Raw genomic sequence first — 20,808 nt, 5'->3', positions numbered from 1 at the left:
GAGCTTGAAAACAAAATTATTCTGCTTCATTAGCCACAATAATTGAGGCACAAGGGTGACTAAAGCAAATGAGTTGATTCCCAGGTTTATTATTCTTGTTATGATATAAAAGATTCAAGGATGTTCATTCTAGTTTTTAAAATGATACCTTCTCCATTCTGTTTGCTATGATCAGGCATCTCTCTCAGTTCTTTTGTTTCATTCTATTAATGTGGATTAAATATAGTGAAAGGGAATCATGTTTACACTATGCAGACAGCAAAACCCTCTACTCAGAGAATAGATACAATGTGGGCAGTGGCAGGCAAAGCTTCCTCCACCTGGCTCTATCAGTGTGCTTCAAACATGAAAAATCAAGGCAAGTTGAGCATGCTAAAAGGAGTCAAAAACAGTTGAAATATGTACACTTGTCCACTGGTAAGTTGACTGAAAACAATTAGTTTTACATGCAATTGATTTTTAAATTATTTGCCATCAATAACAAAGCAATAAGGAATTGATTATTGCCATATATTTACAACAAGAGTTAACTGCAACATCTCAGATAGCATTTCAAGATTATTGCTGGCAAAAACTTTCTTTAAATGACTATTACTGTACATTTCTTTATAACAACTTTTGAACTCCATCAAAGACCACTGACTTCTACTTAATCGTATCATCACTGCCATATATGGTCAATATGTGGTTGGTCCAAAGACCATTCCAGAGTTGTGCCATATTTATTCCTCCAGCAGACCAGGGAGACGGGGAGCAAAGCGGAGCAAAGCCGCGGAGCACGCCGGCAGCAGGACAGCCGCGGTGCGTCTGGGCTGTCCCGCTGCCCCCGTGCTCTGCGGCTTTGCTCCGGTCGCCTGTGGTACAGCAGGGGCGCTGCCGGTTGGTCCCGTAGCGCCGCTCTGGGCGCTACTGGACCAACCCAGCAGCACCCCAGCTGCTCTGCCCCAGGCGTCCTGATTCAGCCACTGCTGGTCAGTTTCAGCAGCGGCTGAATCAGGACGCCTGGGGCAGAGTAGCTTGGGTGCTGCTGGGTTGGTCCAGTAGCGCCGAGGAGTGGAGCTACTGGAGCAATCCAGCAACACCCAAGCTGCTCTGCCCCAGGCATCCCCAAGTCAGCCAGCGGTTGAAACTGACCAGCGCTGACTACAGGAAGCACGAGGCACAGTTGCTCTGCCCCGGGCTTCCTGGAATCAGCCACTGATCAGTTTCAGCAGCATCTGACTTGGGGACGCCTGGGGTTCTTAAGTTGAATCTGTATGTAAGTCGGAACTGGCATCCAGATTCAGCCTGTTGAAACTGATCAGTGGCTGATTCCAGGAAGCCCGGGGCAGAGCAACTTTGCCTCGGGCTTCCTGTAGTCAGTCGCTGGTCAGTTTCAGCAGCAGCTGAATCTGGATGCCAGTTCCGACTTACATACAGATTCAACTTAAGAACAAACCTACAGTCCCTATCTTGTACGTAACCCGGGGACTGCCTGTACTCGTAAGATATCAAAGTATGGAAATACTGGTCTCTCAAAGGCTTTCAGCAGTCCTTTACTCCTCCTGAAGGCCCTGCACAGTGATAAGTCCTTATGACCAATGCTCCCTCCAGGACAGCCAATTCTGCTCCTAAACTGGCCTGAGGAGTTAGGGTGTTGCAAAGCTCTCTCTTCCTCAGGTTGTGAGGAAATCAATCATTAGCATGTTGATCAAAAGGAGAAATTGTATTTCCTAGCACATGCACCTACCCCAAAACAGAAAAATAATGCTCATTTTTATTGATGGAATTTTTAAGTTTGACAACCAAGAGTGTTTTGTATCTTAACAAAAATCTTAAAATTTGAACAAAACAAAAATCATCATATAATTAGAAAGCAATTTTCCATCAAAAGAAGTTTCAGCAAAAAATTTCTGATCCATTCTAGTAGTCATGTTAGTTTGGGAGGAAGAAGAATCAAGTCTTGAGAGCTTCACATTATTTGCATAACTGCCACTGCTCCAACAGCTTCTGGAAGAGTCCCACTATCATGTCACAATGATTGTACCTGTGCTTGTACATCTCCTTTCTCTGCTAGAAATTGATAATACTGAATCAAATCTTCCTCAAGCATCCCACTGGCCATTCCTGGATTTTCCACTTCATCTGCCAGGCGAATTCTCTGCACCACTGTGCCTCCTGTCAGAGATATATCGCTAGCCACTGACAAGAATACGAGAAGAACAAGAAAAGCAATATGAACTTAATCTACAATGACATATAAAGCAAGCCATTTGAAGACAATTTTCAATGGAGAGCTACATTATTGGCACACCACCACCAAAAAGACTGATTTTACTGAAATCAAACATCCATCAAATTCTATGCACTGGGCACATAAGGCTGTATATTAGCATAAGTAGTTCTCAAGAACAAACTAATTATGCTATGATTTTGTGTAATATAAGAAGGTGATAAAGGAGTGTAGACAATTTGGTTGAGACTCTGCTTTACGTGGATGCACAGTGCAAGACAGTGTAGAATTAGAGTTCAGATTCCACAACCAGCATTAACTCTGAATTTCCAGAATTCAAAGTATGCTTTTGAAATAAATATAAGAAAAATCTATTACGTTTTTCTATAAATCTTGCCTAGGAATGTCAATTTGTAAAGTACACTGGCATTCTCTGGAATTAAAAGTTCAACATTAAAGGATATACATGGAAGAATGTATCATTAATTGGTGATGTTGTGAAGGTCAATGTTGTAACAGAGTTCAAAAAAGAACTAGATGAGTTCATGAAGGAGAAGGTTAATCTACCAGCGTGTTCAACAAATGGAAATATAAGAATATAAAATTCTAAATATTTTCAAGTGTGCCCAGACAACTATTGTAGGTAATTCTAGACTTGCTCCTTTGTAAATAAGAAAAAAAATTACCATGATTAGCCACAAGCCGATAGTGAGTGAGAGCAGATTCACAACTCTGAAGGACTCCTATCCCACCCCAGTATCGGTAACCCTGCAAAGATTAAAAAAAAAAAAAAAAAAAACCAAGAAACATCCATTATTATATAGCCATTTATTCACTGATGCACTTGTGCTACTTTCATCAACTTTTTACAGCAGCAGAAGTGCTTGAAATTAGACATACTGTTAAATGCTAGGTCAGAAGGATTTCTGGACATGAACCTCTTATTTCTAACACGAATGAATGCAAGAGTAACCAATGAGATTTATGTTTAAATCAAACAACTAAACAACTTTCGATGCTTCAGGAGCAACAAGTTAACACATTCTATTTAAAAGCATTGCATCTTGTATACCATATTCTACATCTGCGTTTTATACTTTCTGTTGGGGAAAACAAGGTCTTGTTTAGGAGCGTTTCGTTTTTAAGGGCCTGACTCTCCTTTCATTTATCCCAGTTAAGCCTGGAGTAAGTTCATTGAAATCCATACAGATAAATACATTCAGAATAGTTGTGAATGGAGACTTGAGTCTTAAGTGTTGGTTTCCACATTCCATGGAAGGTTTCTGTAATAAGTAGTACTGACATGAGTAGTCAATAAGAAACACCAGATACAGTTTTTAAACATTAAATCATGAACATCTACACTTTCAGGATCATTCATGATTTTAATAATTAAGGGTGTATCTATACTACAAAGAAGATTGAAGCTGCCACAGTTGATCTTCCAAAGTTCGAATTAGCAAGTCTAGGTAAGATAGCTAATTCGAACTGAGAGGGGCACTCTGGTTAATGCCAGTAGTCCTGTTTCCACAAGGAGTAAGAAAAGTTGAAGGTGAAATGTTCTCCCTTCAACTTCCTGCAGCATGGACAGAACCAAAAGTCATGTTAAGGTACCTCTACTTCAGTTATGCAATTAATGTAGCTGAAATTGCATATCTTACTTTGACCTTGTCCTGTAGTGAAGACATATCCTAAAATATAAAACTAACTGAAAATGGATCATTTCTATTAACTTTCATTCTGTGAATTAGCTATGAAATCTCACTTACTAAAATCATATGCGCTATCAGATTTCCTCCAAGAGCTCCAAAAGTGTAATAAACCAGAGCCTAAAATAAGAACAGAAGATAGTTAACCATTTGCATCTGAAGAGAAATAAATGCACAAGTAAAGATTTTACAGAGTTACCTTAGCTTGACTGGAATTGACACCGAGACCAGATGCATAGAGAAATCCAAGAGCCTAAAATTAAAAATATAAGTCAATAAATATTTGGAAGTTTTAGGATCAGTTTTGTAAATTATGAACAAAAGGGGAAATGTTTAAAACAACAGTAAATGGGACTGGCCACATTTCAGAAACTGATATTGCTATGAAGAAGCAGTGAATATGCATCAACCTTAGATCCGGACTTCACTGCCTGAACTTCTGGAGAGAGGATTTCAGAAAATTTATTTATAGTACAGTTTTTAATTACAGTTAATTGATAGCCAACAAGTATTATAAATACTAATCCATAGACATTTGTAACCATAATCAAACATTTATGCCCTGGAATGAAGACTAATATGTAGTTCCTCTTAACCTCTAGTGTAGATTCATCTAAAGAGATCAAATAGGCTTACTGTATGATAGTGATGGTACAAGTTTAACCTCTCTAATTCGGCACCCTCAGGACTCGACCAGTGCCGAAACAGAGAATTTGCTGAATCATGGGAGATCAATATTACCAGCACTAGCAACATTACCAACACTTCCACTGTTTACTGGGCTCGTAGAAGACATTTAGGGGTAAATTAGAGCTAAATAATAGAACAGAACACTGAGAGCCAGGACTGCTGGCGGGAAACAAACTTTATGGTACTACAGGAAACAGTCACACCCAGATAAGTGGACATCTGGCTAACTAAAATCATGCTGGACCATGGATGTTGACAGATCAGAGAGTGCTGGACGAGAGAGATTCAACTTGTGCTGCAATATAATTCTGCTAGGTGAACAAAGGACTTATCCATTAGCTCTCTCCCTTAAGAATTATTTGTTGTAGTTAGTATTTAGTAAAGAAAAAAAGATACAGGAAGCCCTCGCCATTCTGGAGGTAAAATAAATAAATAAATAAATAAATAAATAAATAAAATCACACTCTGGTCAAGAGGCTGGATGAGAGAAGTTGTATAGGGTGGCAGGAAAACCACTTCCAATGTTAGAAAGGGCAAACTGCAGACTGGTTTGTGGGTACCCTGGTGCATTGTCCAAGATGAGTAGCACTTTAAGGAAAGCCCTTTGAATCCTAGGTATTTTCTACTTCATGGACGAAACAGTTGTGGAATATCAGTCTAAAAATAAATCAACCATGACCCAGACCCTTATTTGACCTCCAAAAAGCCAGCTGGCTGTGCTTATTCTTTACCTTTACTGCCTTGAGGTTTAATGTGCGGTACAGCACCACAGGGTTCATCATGCAGTCTCCCACAGCATTAACACAGAAGACAAGGGTTAGCATGTTCTTTGCTACCTGGAAGCCCAAAGCTGTCCTTTCCTCCTTGGAAAGATGTTTTTGCAGGCATCCTTTTCTAAAACAAGGCAATTTTGTCTGTGTTGAAAACTTGTTGGGGCATATAACCCTTTTACTGAATAATTTTAAAAAGCTGTGGGGAATAATCCTGCACTGATCTATGGTCTGCTGATGCCGATTCCCCCATTAATTTCATACTATGTAAACTGTGGCTCTTTTTAAAATTCTCAAACTACCCTTTGCTTGAGATCAATGAAACTGCACTGTCATATTTACCCCTGTCACCACCTGATGCACAAAATGCTTCCACAAACTCAAAGCCTTTTCTGATAGAAATGTAGCCGTGTTAGTCTGGGGTAGTTGAAGCAAAATGCAGGACAATGTAGCACTTTAAAGACTAAGAAGATGGTTTATTAGATGATGAGCTTTCGTGGGCCAGACCCACTTCCTCAGATCAAAAAACCTTTTTTGATCTGAGGAAGTGGGTCTGGCCCACGAAAGCTCATCATCTAATAAACCATCTTGTTAGTCTTTAAAGTGCTACATTGTCCTGCATTTTGCTTCAAAGCCTTTTCTCAAATTACAGGACCATTCACAAGTGCTTGTTTCTGTGCCATGTATTCTATTCAAATGCTTATTGCCTTTTTCATTTTCTCCATTATGGAATCAGGCACACACATGAAACCTTCACATAAGTGGTACACTTGCAGCAACACTGTTTTTCTCTGTTTTCTTATTATAACGCACGGTAGATTCTTTAATGCCGTACATTCTAGCTACCAAGAGTGCACTGCATCATTCGCAAGCTAATCCAATAATTCCACTTTCAAGCTTAAAGTCATTACCTTTTCTCTGTTTTTAGCCCTTGACCACCATTGGTATCACTCACTTTTCTTTTTGGTGCCATAATATAAGGTGTGTGTTGATATTACTGCAATTCAGTGACTGTACAGTACTTTTTTTTTTTAAACTATAGAACGCATTGGAAAAGTGTCAGCATACTGCATCATGTGCATGGGCTGGCGTGACAGAGCACCATGAATATATGAAATGGTGAACAACATAACTGCAAATAGCAAGGGCTTCTTGTACAAAGTGTTCCTGCTGGTATTTCTAGTACACTGTAGCCCTGCATCATAATAGACACGGAAAGATTGCTTGAGATTTGCTCAAGATTTTCACAGAGCTGCAAATCACATTGCATGGTGTCAAGTATCAGAGGGGTAGCCGTGTTAGTCTGAATCTGCAAAAGCGACGAGGAGTCCTGTGGCACCTTATAGACTAACTGAAGTGTAGGAGCATAAGCTTTCGTGGGCAAAGACCCACTTCGTCAGATGCATGTGACGAAGTGGGTCTTTGAAGTGTAGGAGCAGAAGCTTTTGTGGGCAAAGACCCACTTCGTCACATGCATCTGACGAAGTGGGTCTTTGCCCACGAAAGCTTATGCTCCTACACTTCAGTTAGTCTATAAGGTGCCACAGGACTCCTCGTCGCTTTTGCAAATCACATTGATACCAAATTCAGTGAGCCTGACAACTGACTCTGAAAAACCTGTTGTGTTTGTGCCAGGTCTTGACACAGCACTAATTAAAAACAATCAGTTGTACCCTTTAGACAAGTCACAAACAAACCTCAGCAGTGCTAATAAGCCTTTGAATCACTCCATTGGACAGAACATGACAGAACATGGATATTAAGAGAATGAACTTCACAGCATGCTCGAATATTCTTTTCCCAGAAGGAGGAGCTGAATAAGGTATGGAATGGGTTAAGAAAATTTCTTTTAATGTGGCATGAGTTCTTTGAAATAATATATTATTGATTATATCTTTAGCCTGTATAATGCCTTTAGACTAGGATACGCACTTTTATAATTAAAGAAATCCCACTTATTATAGTTAATATATGTATATGGTTATATTTATAGGAACAGCTGAGTTCCATTCCATTTTTGGACATTTGTATATTTATTATGATAGACATTTTAGCAAAAACTACAAAAAATATTGTTCAACCTCCTATTGAGTGCTTCAATGACAATCAGGTGTGTGTGAGGAAATAGAGAAGTGCATACAGGAAACAAGAAAAATGAAGGGAGAGCAGGACGAGGCTTTCTTTAGAAACAGTTATCTGTACCTTGTAGAAACTGTATATGCAAATATTAGGGACGTGAAAGTGTAGCCATATACACAATCAACTGACGAGCCTGAGCTCACTGGTTAATCTTAAATGACACACAGTCCCCCGTTCAGAGGTAGCAGGGGAGGAGGCAGGCAAGAGCTAGTATGTCCGGGAAAATTGGTTTTTAAGCTGGCTCCCTGTGGGTGCCAGCTACTGTGGAACCACTGCTGAGCTGCAGCCTCTCACATAGGCAGAAGAGGGTGGCGTGGTGGGAGGGCAGACAGGAGCCAGTGCACATGGAGAAGGCTTTTAAACTGGCTCCTCATGAGTACCAGCTCTTGCGGAGCCACCTGCCCCTCCCCGCCACATCTGATACAGAAACAATGTAGATAAATCTATGTATTAAGTATATTAATTCATATGACTTGGCATTGTGCCTCTCCATCTAACCTTGTATCTTTGTATTAGACCATATAACCTTGTAACTTTGTATTAGAACCTGAAACCATATAACCTTGTAACTTTGTATTAGAACCCTATATAGAAAACTTGTAGAAAACTGAGTATATAAAGTGGTAAAAATGACTTTTTGCTAGGAGTACAATAAGATCTTCCCCCACCTCTGTAATCAATTGCCCTGTTGAATGAATGAGGTGTGAATGAGTAAGACGTGGAAGCCAAGCACCTCCAGACAGCTACAACAGTTGAAGAGGGGGTAGAAGCCAGACCCAAGTACAAACAATAAAATTTGTCAAGTGGACTCAAGAAAGAAGAGCAGACATATTGACCGCCTTGGGGATTAGAAGCAAGCACCTTCTTTGGAAAACATCCTCTCTGAACAGCATTGGGACAATACCCAGAGAGAAGCAGCACAAAGGACCAATGGACACAGACCCAGATTTTGAATCTGGGATAGATTTGCATAAGAGGGATGCTGCTATAAAAGTGAGGTGTCTTGCAGAGGACCCCGGGTTTCGTCTTGTCACCATCGGAGCATCGATCCGGATCGGCAGAAGCCCGGCTCCACTCCTCCCCCATCGTACTCACCTGGCCAGTGAAGTTAAGGGGAGCAACTAGTTGGTAACAACAGCAAGATGGAGTGTGCTTGTGTGTGTGAGTGCATGAGTGACATTATATATCATATACATATGATAAGTATTGATTATTCTATGTGTGTTCAATAAATGTGGCGTGTTGCCTTATCCCTCTGAAAAAGATCCCGAGTACTTCTTTTAAGTACAACAGCAGCGGGGGGGAGGGGGGAGAGGAGAGACAGGCAGAGCCAGTATGTGTGGGGAGTCAGCTGTATGCAGGTTCCCCCCACCGCACCTCCCACAGAGACAGCAGGGGAGGGAAGGGGGTGGCGAGATCAGGTGCTTGCAGGGAGCTGCTTAAAAGCTGGCTTCTACCTGCTCTTCTGCGTGTAAATGTGTAACCACTGAAATTTACAGTGGTTAAACACATTTACAAAATTAAACATTTTAACATCCCTAGCAAATATTTAACAAAAACTCTGTGTTGATACCTACAGCCTTTAAAATCAAAAGTCCAAAATGCTAGAATGTTTAAAACATATATGTTTGTGACTAAAACAGCAATTATGTTTAATCCAACAGTTGTTAAATTCCCAATGGACTTTATCCTTGAAAGAGACATAACGATCAGGAGTTATCTTTATGTAAATTCCATAGCCAAACAAATAGCACCTGGTTATTGTCTCGGAAGTTTAAAAGAAATGTGTAGACTCAAATCTTCACATTCTACTAACCTACATCTTTCTGCTCTACACCCAAGCACATAATTAAATTGATGAGAAGACCAGACCTTGATACTTACACACAGAAAAAAAAATCTATTTTCTTCTAAATGTCTTAGAGTCAAAAGATCAGTTCTAGATATTAGATTGATTGATCTATTATGGAGCAAAAAAGGTTATGGATTGCAGCCCAAGAGACATAAGTCCTATTTATGCACAGAATAGATGTAGCCCAAGGAAAAGTAGGGCCAGCTTCTTCCATCAACGTTTCTCATCCCATTCTAGAAGTGAGAAGGGAGATCAGTCTTCATGGCCAATCCAGTCCTTGGCCATTGCTGAAGCTAATAAAACCAATGGTTAACACAGCTCTCTATAGAGCTGTGACCCCCAAACTTTATCATCACTACTGTAATATGCTCATGCCAGGAGCTGCAGCCAAGAGTGGAGCCACGGGTGGGGTACGGGGAGAGTGGGGCCGGGTGGCCTGGGCTCTGCTTCATTCCCCCCGCACACTTCCTAATCACACCTCTGTATTCCTCTAGGAAGTCATTTCTCATAGTTTGGGGACTACTATTTTAGAGCATACATACCGTTTGCCCTTTAGGAGATCCTTCCTCAGTCAGTTTCTCAAACAGCTCTTTAGCAGACTGGATGTTTTGCTTCAGATAATCCCCAAACAACAGAGCATAAGACACCTTCTCCATTGCCTTAGTATGGTTCATGTCAGCTGCTTTCAGAAGATACTGATATGCTCTTAAAAAAGAATGTAATTAAAGATTTAGTCACCTTTAAACAAGCCAAAGAAGATGATCAGGAAAGCTAAAAGACATAAGAGAAAATTTTCACTCTCTTCACTCTGTCCTAATTGACATTATGTATCCATCACTATTTAATTTGTGGGCATTTTCCTTTTTGAACATGGTGTAACATTCAAAACTTCATAATTAAATCACCACAATTCTCCACATACATTGCTAATATAATATATATAATTTAATATCATTCACAAGCCTTTTTAAGAGTTTCACCAGAGCTTTTTAGTGTATCACCACTGCTTTTTAGTGGTTTCATAGGAGAAGGAAGAGAGCATCAGTTAGAGCCATGGTGTCCAACAAGTCCTGAAGCAATAGCCACTGTAGTGGCTACAGCTATAGCGAACTAACCACACTCAACCGGCCAAGTATCCACATTGTTCAAGCCAAATAGCCACACTCAACGGGCCAAATAGCCACATGTGTGTTGGACGCCACAGAATTAGACTTAGTTCAACTATGTGTTACATTAATTAAAACTAAAAGTACCAATAGCTTCCATACAAATACTGGGTTGAGATGAGTACGGTATTGGTTGCTGCTGTTGTAAAGAAGTGGCCAGATTAACCATGAGAAGATTTTGATGAAAGGCCTTTTAGCTAAATTAGTTTTGCTGATTTTACAACATCCATGGTTGAAATATCAATTGTCTCTTCACTGTGACCTGAAAGCATACCATTTAAACAGCTTAATGTATAACAAAAATTGTTTTGTGTACAGGCAGTCCCCAGGTTACGTACAAGATAGGGACTGTAGGTTTGTTCTTAAGTTGAATCTGTATGTAAGTCGGAACTGGCGTCCAGATTCAGCCGCTGCTGAAACTGACCGCCAGTTCTGACTTACATACAGATTCAACTTAAGAACCCCAAGCTTCCCCAAGTCAGCTGCTGCTGAAACTGATCAGCGCTGATTCCAGGAAGCCTGGGGCAGAGCAACTCTGCCTCGGGCTTCCTGTAGTCAGCGCTGGTCAGTTTCAGCAGCGGCTGACTTGGGGACGCCTGGGGCAGAGCAGCTGGGTTGCTCCAGTAGCACCGCTCCTCGGCGCTACTGGACCAACCCAGCAGCACCCCAGCTGCTCTGCCCCAGGCGTCCTGATTCAGCCACTGCTGAAACTGACCAGCAGCGGCTGACTCAGGACCTGGGGCAGAGCAGCTGGGGTGCTGCCGGGTTGGTCCAGTAGTGCCCAGAGTGGCGCTGCAGGACCAATCGGCAGCGCCCCAGCTGCTCTGCTCCAGGGTCCAAAACAAAAGCCTGGTCTGCTGGGGGGGGGGGCACACTAGCAGTGCCCTCCCCCCCTCCCAGCAGACCAGGGACACGGGGAGCAGAGCCGCAGTGGCAGCGGGGTGCCGCGCCTCTGAGGCTTTGCTCTGGCAAAGTCTCAGAGGCGCGGGACCCCCCCGCGGCTGCGGCTTCAGTCCCCAGCAGACCACAGGCGCTGGGACTGAAGCGGCAGCAGCGGCGGTTCCCCGCGCTTCTGAGGCTTTGCTCTGGCAAAGCCTCAGAAGCGCGGGAACCCGCCCGGTGCCCCTGGTCTGCTGGAGACGGTCTCCAGCAGACATGGGGCACCAGAGCAGCTTACGAATGGGGCTCTCTCGCCCCGGAGCTCGCAGGTAGCAATCCGCTACCTCGACCTCCGGGGCGAGAAAGCCCCGTTCGTAAGTGCGGATCCGACATAAGTCGGAGCCACGTAAGTCGGGGACTGCCTGTACTTTCATCTGTTAAAGCCAGGGATGGGCAATAATTTTTGACCGGGGGCCACCTCAGAAATTTTTGAAGTGGCCAGGGCTGCCCTGGAAGGAGCATGGCCTCAGATGGAAGGGACACTTCCCTGCATCCCCCCGCCCCACAGACCCTGACTGGTCCTTGAATGGGGAAGCGTGTAAAGTCTTTGCTCCTACTTCCCCAAGAGAGAACCGCCAGCTCTCCTGTGCCCCCTCCCAGGTCAATCAGGACCTGGGGGTGGGAGGAGCAGGCAAAGTCTGCCCCCACCCTGCAAAGGAGCACTGCACTTAGTCACCTGCCAGCTGAGCAGTAGCTGGTGGTTGACTGAGTGCTGAGCCCCTTGCAGGGTGGGAGGAAACATTGCATGCTCCCCCATCACTCCCAGGCCAATCAGGGCTTGGGGACAAGGAGCGCGCACAAAGTCTCCTCCTGTCCTGCCCCCATCCTGCAAGGAACATGTCGTGCTTCTAAACACCATGTGCTCCTTACAGGGCAGGGGCATGGCAGGAAGAGACTTTGTGTGCTTCCCTCCACCCTGATTCCCTTCACCACCAGGCAGACCTCTGTGGGCCAGATCAACATGCTTGGTGGGCCGGATCTGGCTTGTGGAGGCCCTTTTGCCTACCCCTGGTTTAAACTATCCTCAAGGGTTTTAAATGAAATTGTCTCACTTCCTCCTTTTTTCCCCTATTTGTTTGCTTTCCATTTACCCTACTATTCTTTGGACTTTTTCCTTTTTCTTCTGCAAACAAGTTTTTATGCTTCATGATGATTTCTCTCACAACTCTCCTGTAGTTTTATATTTCATATCTTTGGAAAGGTGAATACAGTGCCAAAGGAGGTGGTGGAATCTCCCTCTCTGGAGATATTTAAGAACAGGTTAGATAGACATCTGTCAGGGATGGTGTAGGTGGAGCTTGGTCCTGCCTTGAGGGCGGGGGGCTGGACTCGATGACCTCTTGAGGTCCCTTCCAGTCCTATTATTCTATGATTCTATGACTTGAAACTAAAAGACCGCAGTTACTAATTCCTGGAATATTTAAAGCACAAAAAAGGTAGGATGATCTTGCAACTAAGATATTAGGCTGGAACCAGATTTTCAGAGTCCAATTCCTAGCTTTTTCAATGATTTCCTGTATGACCTTGATAAATCATGAAGGGCACATCTACACAGCAGGGCAAAAGTCAAATTAAGATACTAACTTGGCTACAGTGATTCATGCTCTTGTCACATCCCAATTGGATTATTGTAATGTGCTCTATGTGGGGCTGCCTTTGAAGAGCCTTTGGAAGCTTCAACTGGTTGAGAATGCGGCTGCTTGAGTTTTAACTAGTACTTGTTATATGGAACACATATGCTGGTGCTCCAGTAGCTGCGTTCACTTCTGGTATGTTTCCGAGCACAATTCAAGGTCTTGGTTTTGACACAAATTCCTAAATGGGTTGGGACCAGGGTATCTGAAGGACTGTCTCCTCCTATACGAACCTGCCCTGGGATTGAGATCTGCTGGGGAGGCTCTGCTCCGTGTTCCTTCACTTATGGAGATAAGGTTGACATCTACGTGGAAGAGGGCTGTCTCAGCCTTTGCCCCCAGGCTATGGAATTCTCTCCCCTGGGACATTTGCCTGGCACCAGCGCTGGCATTGTTTCAGTGCCCGGCCAAGGCCACACTTTTACCTGTGCTTTTATTGGTGTTTAGGTCTCTGTGTCCCTCCTCTTGAGGTGTTTTAGCAGATTTTATGTTCTCCCCACTTTGGAAGTCTTGTATTTTACTTTATGTACATTTATTTATTATGTTTTAAAAAATTTTCTAAGCCACCTCGAATATTTTAAATAGAGAGGCTGGGTAAAAGTGTTTTAAACAAACAAACACACAAACTTCAGCTACGTCAATTGCATAGCTGAAGTCAAAATAGCTTAATTCAGCTTTTGGTGCTGTCTACACAGAAGGAAGTTGAATGAAGGACCAACTTCCTTCGACTTCCCTTACTCCTCGTGAAAAGAGAGTTACAGGAGTAGGGGTAAGAAGTCTGCCATCTTGACATTATTTTGAAATGGTTCTCTGTTTTGACACACACTATGTTATTTTGAAATATCAATTATTCCAAAATAACGCTGCTGTGTAGACTACCTTAGCTTCTTGTGCCTCAGTTCCCCTGTGTAAAGTAGGAATGTCTGTCTTGCCCATACTAAACTTATGAGGAAGGGTCTGTGTCTCTTACTGTGTCTTTTAGAAGGCTTTAGAAGAAGAGGCTCTGATCTCAAAATGTTGTCTCTAGATGCTACTGTAACACACATAATTTAGAATATTTACAGTTAATCAGAACTACATGATATTGCTGCTGAAGGAGAAATGGTCATGAATAGAACTGAAAAGCCAACTGGACTTATTAGACTGATGGAGCACAAAGAAACCAGACTGAGCAGAACAAGAGTTACATCTCATCCTTGCTCTTCCTGGTTTCCTCTTCTGCATTTATCCATTTATGTTATAAAAATTAAATTGTAGTAAATGAGTTAACTAACTAGAGCAGAGAACATAATCAATATTTTGCAATTATATATAGTGCTTGCATGGTAACTAAGCAACAGGAGAGAAGGTCCTACTGAATCTTCTTAAACTAATCTTTAAAGAAGTGAGAAAGAAAAAGATTTGAGGAGAGTAAAGGGTGTCAAATAGGCACTGGATATCTCAAATGTCAATAAAGCCAGATATGAGTTTTTTAGAATTCATATCCTGGCAGTTTTATCCTGCCAAGGCTGTTTGAAGATATTCCTTTCTGCAGCTAAAGTAGGTACCATGTTACAACGACAACAAAAAAGTCTACAATTCCTTCTCTCAGTATAGGTTAGGTATAGAGAGGGTCAAGACATTTTTGACATTTTGTTTTTAACTAAAAAAAGCTAGCTTGTCAGAAAACTTTTAATGGAACCATATTAACCACTTGTCTGTTGTTTCATTGAGGCTAAGCACTCATCAGACAGAGCATGAACTGAGACCTGGGTCTCTCATCTCATGTGAGCACATTAATCACCAGAATATTGGCTATTTGGGTTGTTGGGAGGTGGGTCTCATTTTTTGTGAAAGATTGCAAAAGGTTGTTTGGCCAGCTATAGGATGTATATTTTTAAAATCTTGAACATTTGTGGGAAAAAGATTCCTGCCTTGCTCTTGTTACATTGCTAAAGGGGGAAAAAAAAAAATCAATGGTTGTGCTTAAGTAGAGAATTGCATTGCTTAGCAGCACAATGAACAAATTCATCTGCACACTTGCTATGCAAGAAAAGGTCTGGCTACTTTTTATGGATATACTCAAAGAAAGCAGTCATGAGTTTCCGCTACTGTGAAAATTCTTCAATTACCATTTATTTTCCATACTACATAACTGATTTAATTTTATATAGCCCATATAACTTCTAGTATTATTTAAGTCTAAAACCCACCATCTCATTAAGCTGTGTTCTGGTTACAAGCCATCATACCAAAACAAGTCAACTGTTTCTCCCAAGAATGACCTATGTTAATGTTCAAGCATGGACTTACTCTTTCTTCTGTGTCTTTTTACTGCTCTCATTAAGGATTTTCATCCCAGTCTGGTAAACATCCTCTGCTTCTTGCATCTGTCTTCTTTTATTAGACTGCTCTTCAGCTAAAAAAAGAAAAGAGAAAAGTGGTTTAAATCAAATGGAAGAGGTTGTTGTCTTAAAAACTGTCTGTTTCTGCATCTCTTCATGGCAGATTCTTCTTTGGCCACATGATCTTGTTAATGCTGGCCACGATACAGAGGCTGTGCAGGCAGTGAGGGAGAAAACTGTCTCAACGGGCTGTAGGGTTTTTTTATAGCAACCATTTTTGTGCCTATTCTTTCATTTATTTTTTGCTATCACCAGGCTCCTCAAAATCATCCTTTTGGAAGGTGGGGATGAAAGAGATAAAACATTCTCAGAGACAGTGGTTCCCAGCCTTTTTTATACCACAGACCAATAAACCCATTCACAAACTTTTGGTGGACTGGCATAGTTTTATTTGCATATTTATTATGCAAATAATGAATATGTAAACAAAATGTTACCTGTCGACGAAGGCCCAACCCAGTCCCTTTCTTCCCAGTGCCTAACACCCTTTGACCCACACCACTATGCCCCATGCCCTTTGACCATTTAACCTCTGACCCCTAAAGCCCAAGCCAACATCCTCTTGCCCCATGACACCACACGCCATCACCCAACACCCCTTTGCCTCTACCGCACTCATAGAATCATAGAATAATAGGACTGGAAGGGACCTCAAGAGGTCATCGAGTCCAGCCCCCCGCCCTCAAGGCAAGACCAAGCTCCGTCTACACCATCCCTGACAGATGTCTATCCAACCTGTTCTTAAATATCTCCAGAGAGGGAGATTCCACCACCTCCTTTGGCAATTTATTCCAATATTTGACCACCCTGACAGTTAAGAATTTTTTCCTAATGTCCAATCTAAACCTCCCCTGCTGCACTTTAAGCCCATTACTCCTTGTCCTGTCCTCAGAAACCAAGAGGAACAAATTTTCTCCTTCCTCCTTGTGACACCTTTTTAGATATTTGAAAACCGCTATCATGTCCCCCCTTAATCTTCTTTTTTCCAAACTAAACAAGCCTAGTTCATGAAGCCTGGCTTCATAGGTCATGTTCTCTAAACCTTTAATCATTCTTGTCGCTCTTCTCTGTACCCTTTCCAATTTCTCCACATCTTTCTTGAAATGTGGCGCCCAGAACTGGACACAGTACTCCAGCTGAGGCCTAACGAGCGCAGAGTAGAGCGGCAGAATGACTTCACGAGTTTTGCTTACAACACACCTGTTGATACAACCTAGAATCATATTTGCTTTTTTTGCAACAGCATCACACTGTTGACTCATATTCAACTTGTGGTCCACTATGACCCCTAGATCTCTTTCCGCCATGTTCCTTCCTAGACAGTCGCTTCCCATCTTGTATGTATGGAACTGATTGTTCCTTCCTAAGTGGAAGCAAGGCTGCTCCCCTAGGGAACGTGACCATTACTACTGAGTGGGAAGAGGGAGCAGCTATTGGCAGTGCACATGCTTCCTTCTCCTTTGTGCCCCCTCCCTCACCAAGCACATCTTGGTGTGTGGAGAGCATGGAGCCCCGGCTGGACCACCATTATTGAGAATGGTAGGGGGAGGGAGGTGCCTCCTGCTCTGCCTCCTCCTGCCACTGCCTCAGTCCCAGAGCAAAAAAAAAAAAAAAAAAAAAAAAAAAAAAAAAAAAAAAGCCACCACCGCTGTTGGAGATGAGCTGTTGCCAATAACCGGCTTCAGCTCTGGCAGATACTGTGCCCCAGAAATAAGCAGTTCATGGATCAGCACCAATCCACGGACTAACAGTTGAGAACCGCTGCTCAGAGACACGTTTGGCCTCCTTTCTGCAAAAGACAAAGGGTCATATTTGTGAAGCAAGCCACTGACATCAAGGGGATGCATGCAGTGAATTCTCCATGTAACTTTCAAACTGTGTCTATTAAGGTCACTTTCAGATTACATGAGCTGAGGAAATGGGCGTACCACATGATGTTGAAAGAACAGGAATCTAAACCACTAAGGTGGCTCTCCTTTTCCCGTTACTCCTACTGTGCGAACTTTATGTTTATGGAAACACTTACCCACAAGTGATAAGGAGACCATTAATCTCAGTAAATATTCTTCAATGAAAGAAAACAGAAATGTATCTGGCTACTTACTTTCACAAAAGCCCCACTTTTGATCTCTCTTGTAATCATAGGTTGTTGCACACCAAAGCCTGCCATCTTCCCTTCCATCAGCTGTACATTCTACATACTCCTTCTCCAGGAACAGGAAGGGGAAGTGGCAGGGCTCATTGTCTGCAGTGCCTCCAATAGCTGTCAAAACTGAAAAGAAACCCAGGAATGAGATCTCTTCCATGATTTTTCTCGTACGTATGTAGCAAACAAACTGTTCACCACCACAGGGGACTGTTCCCAGCACGCCAGGTTTCTGAGTTTTATTTAAACAAACTCATTAATCCTCAGTTTCATTATTTATGCAACACTACAGAGAAATGAATTAAAAGGGACATTTGTCAAATACGTCTCACATTTTCAGGTTATCCTTACTTTACAACAAGCAGTTTTAGATTATTAAAAGTCTTAACATATCAAAGCTGGAATCAGAAAATCTAAGTTAGTCTCCAGCGCCCATATATAACTTACTCCTGTACTACACTCTATAAAGACTAGTTAGATTCACATTTGTTTACAGGCAATTTGATGTGTTGATTCTCATCTACTAATTTGTACAAAATGTCAGTTTGATACTCTAAATTCACAGGAAACATTTAGATCTAAATCTCACTCAATTTTTATAGATTTTTTAAAATATGGATGCCATTTCAATAGTTTTCATAAAAGCTTCTAATTTTATAAGCACTGCCAACTGGCACAATTTAATCGTGAGTCTCATAATTTGGTATTTTCATTAAGCTCCAATTTCTAGAGTCATGTGAATAAGAGATAGGTTGGTTTAAAGTCAAGTTAAAGAGTAAGCTTTCAGTTCTCAGAATTACACAGAAAAGCTTGAAAACATGACCCCCTAAAAGCTAAAAAATTAGAAATCTATTTTTAAAAAAGCCTTTAAATTTTGTGGAGTTTTTTAAAATTGAGCTCAACTATAATTTTTGAATGCTTGGTTGTTTCAATAATATTTTAAAGATACGTTATAGGGGAAATGTAAACAATAACTGGAAAAAATAAAGTTGTTTACATACAAGTCATCTTCCAGAATAATTAGGAACACTGCTATGCCTGAGAGTTCCAATTATTTCATTTTTGGGAAGACAATGATGTGCGAGCAAGTTAGTTGCTTGCCCAATGATACACACTAAGGCCATGTCTAGACTACAAGCTTCTTTCGAAAGAGAGTGCCTAGACTGCAACCACTTCTTTCAAAAAAGCGAGCCACTTTTTCAAAAGAGAACACCAAGGCAGTCTGGATGCTCTCTTTCAAAAAAGCCCTGTTTGCATTCAAGAATGTCTTTTTTCAAAAGAGCACTTTCGAAAAAAGGCGCTCTTCCTTGTAAAATGAGGTTTACCACGGTCAAAAAAACCCGCTGCGTTCTTCGATTTAATTTTGAAAGAACGCAGCGGCAGTCTAGACGCAGGGGAAGTTTTTTCGAAAAAAGGCCACTTTTTTCGAAAAAACCCTATAGTCTACACACACTCTAACTAGTGGCAGAATGATTTTTTTTCAGAAGGCAATATGAACACAATTATTGGCCACCCCAACAACTATCGTCAGGGGCTCAGTTCAACAGTCATGAGCAATTGCCAATCCTGGAGTAGTCTGCTTAATAAAAATTGACTATGTGTATATTCAACTGTCACCTGATCCAGTACTGAATAAAACAATATCCACAAACAGTGTCCAGCAAATGTAGCACCTGTGCATGAGCCCTGCGGAAACCTTGGATTTTGTCTGTATATTTCAGTTATTGCTTTGGAAGGCCTGTCAATTTTTTCCATGACAAATAGGAAGTTTTAAAAGTTACTTTTTTGGTTTCTCCCTCTTTTAGTCATGTAGTCAAAAAGTCCCACTCCTATGTTAGTCAAAAAGCTGTGGAAGAACATTTATTTACTCTTAATTTACTTAGCATTATCCCCCTAACCTAGTTTCACAGAATACTATTCTAAAGTCTCTGACTTTAGAAAGGTATTTAAGTACTAGTGACATGGCATAGTAGTATGAGAAGAGGAAAAAACTAAATCAGCTTAGGCTGCACCTGCTGAGTCAATGTACTGTAAAACTGAAACTTTGGTAGAGAACTTCTCTATCTCAAAGCTGCATAAATAGACAAATGAGGTTTCATATGAACCAATAGCAATTAACAATTTCCCCTCCTCCACTTATCAGCTCACCTTCTTGAAACTCAACAGCTTTTTACAGGCCATGACTAGAGTTTAAAGAATATAGGATTTGCCATATCAAATCAAACTACTGGTTTTCCATCAAGTCCGGTTCCTTGTCTCTAGCAGTGGAAAATACCGGATGCTTCAAAGGAAGGCAAATAAACACACCAAGCAAATCATGCAGTGCTCTTCTAGATGGTGACATTAGTTTACTACAACCTCGCTCTTACCGTACGGTATAGCTACGATATTAGTAGTCAAACATTAAGATATCCATATCCAATTTCCTTCTCCCACCCATCCTGTTTTTATTTTAAATCCAGGCATAATGGTTGTTTCTCCCACAGTATTTTCACTAACATTCAAAACAATGCAAGATGCTACACAATTCATACACTGTGATTGTGGCTCTATTTTACTCCTATAATAGCACTACGTTTGCATGAGAGGCAAGTATAAGATGAAGTGATTTATAAACTTATAAATATTAACATATCACATATGGGTTAACAAACGTATTTACTTAGGGGACAACCGAAGTAGCTGCACATAGTCTAGTCTGGGATTCACTTGTCTTGCTATAGTAGGGAATGGTCCAGGGGAGCAGTTTAAGCATTTTTATAGTTTCCTTAAATCCTCATATTTGAACAATGTGTAGACAAAACTTTTTCATGGCATTATGATGGAAAGATAAAAGCATCTTTATTAAAGAATATTTTAAATAGAGAGGTAGGGTAAAAATATTTTAAATAAATAAAATAATAAAACTTCACCTTCAATTCAGGGACCTGGCTGATGAAGCATGATGCTTGAATCTGAAGACTAACAACAATTGCTCATACTACTAAAAATGTATTGTTACTCACTTTTTCACTTTATTAATGCCTTTCATCTTTGTAACATGTCATGCTCATCTACAGCAACATATGCAAGTGTTCAAAAAGAATGTACAACATTTTGTATTAGCAAGACTACCGATGTTTTATAGGAAGCTACCTTTTTTTTTTTAAAGCGCATAGTGCTGGTGG

At 41.4% G+C, this 20,808-nt stretch overlaps 1 protein-coding gene across 1 annotated transcript in view; it reads right to left on the bottom strand.

The window, feature by feature from the left end:
- The window catches only part of SEL1L (SEL1L adaptor subunit of SYVN1 ubiquitin ligase), a 74,835-nt gene that overhangs the window by 38,538 nt on the left and 15,489 nt on the right, over positions 1-20,808 (bottom strand). The window contains exons 4-10 of the mRNA XM_075926760.1: positions 17,600-17,767; positions 15,404-15,509; positions 9,915-10,077; positions 4,121-4,174; positions 3,982-4,041; positions 2,899-2,980; positions 2,027-2,181 (exon numbers count right to left, since the gene is read on the bottom strand). Coding sequence (XP_075782875.1) covers positions 2,027-2,181; positions 2,899-2,980; positions 3,982-4,041; positions 4,121-4,174; positions 9,915-10,077; positions 15,404-15,509; positions 17,600-17,767 — 788 coding nt within the window. The remainder of the gene's footprint in view (positions 1-2,026; positions 2,182-2,898; positions 2,981-3,981; positions 4,042-4,120; positions 4,175-9,914; positions 10,078-15,403; positions 15,510-17,599; positions 17,768-20,808) is intronic.

This window comes from Pelodiscus sinensis, chromosome 4 (genome assembly GCF_049634645.1).
Source record: "Pelodiscus sinensis isolate JC-2024 chromosome 4, ASM4963464v1, whole genome shotgun sequence".
Lineage (NCBI taxonomy): Eukaryota > Metazoa > Chordata > Testudines > Trionychidae > Pelodiscus > Pelodiscus sinensis.
This window is presented reverse-complemented; position numbering and strand designations above follow the sequence as displayed.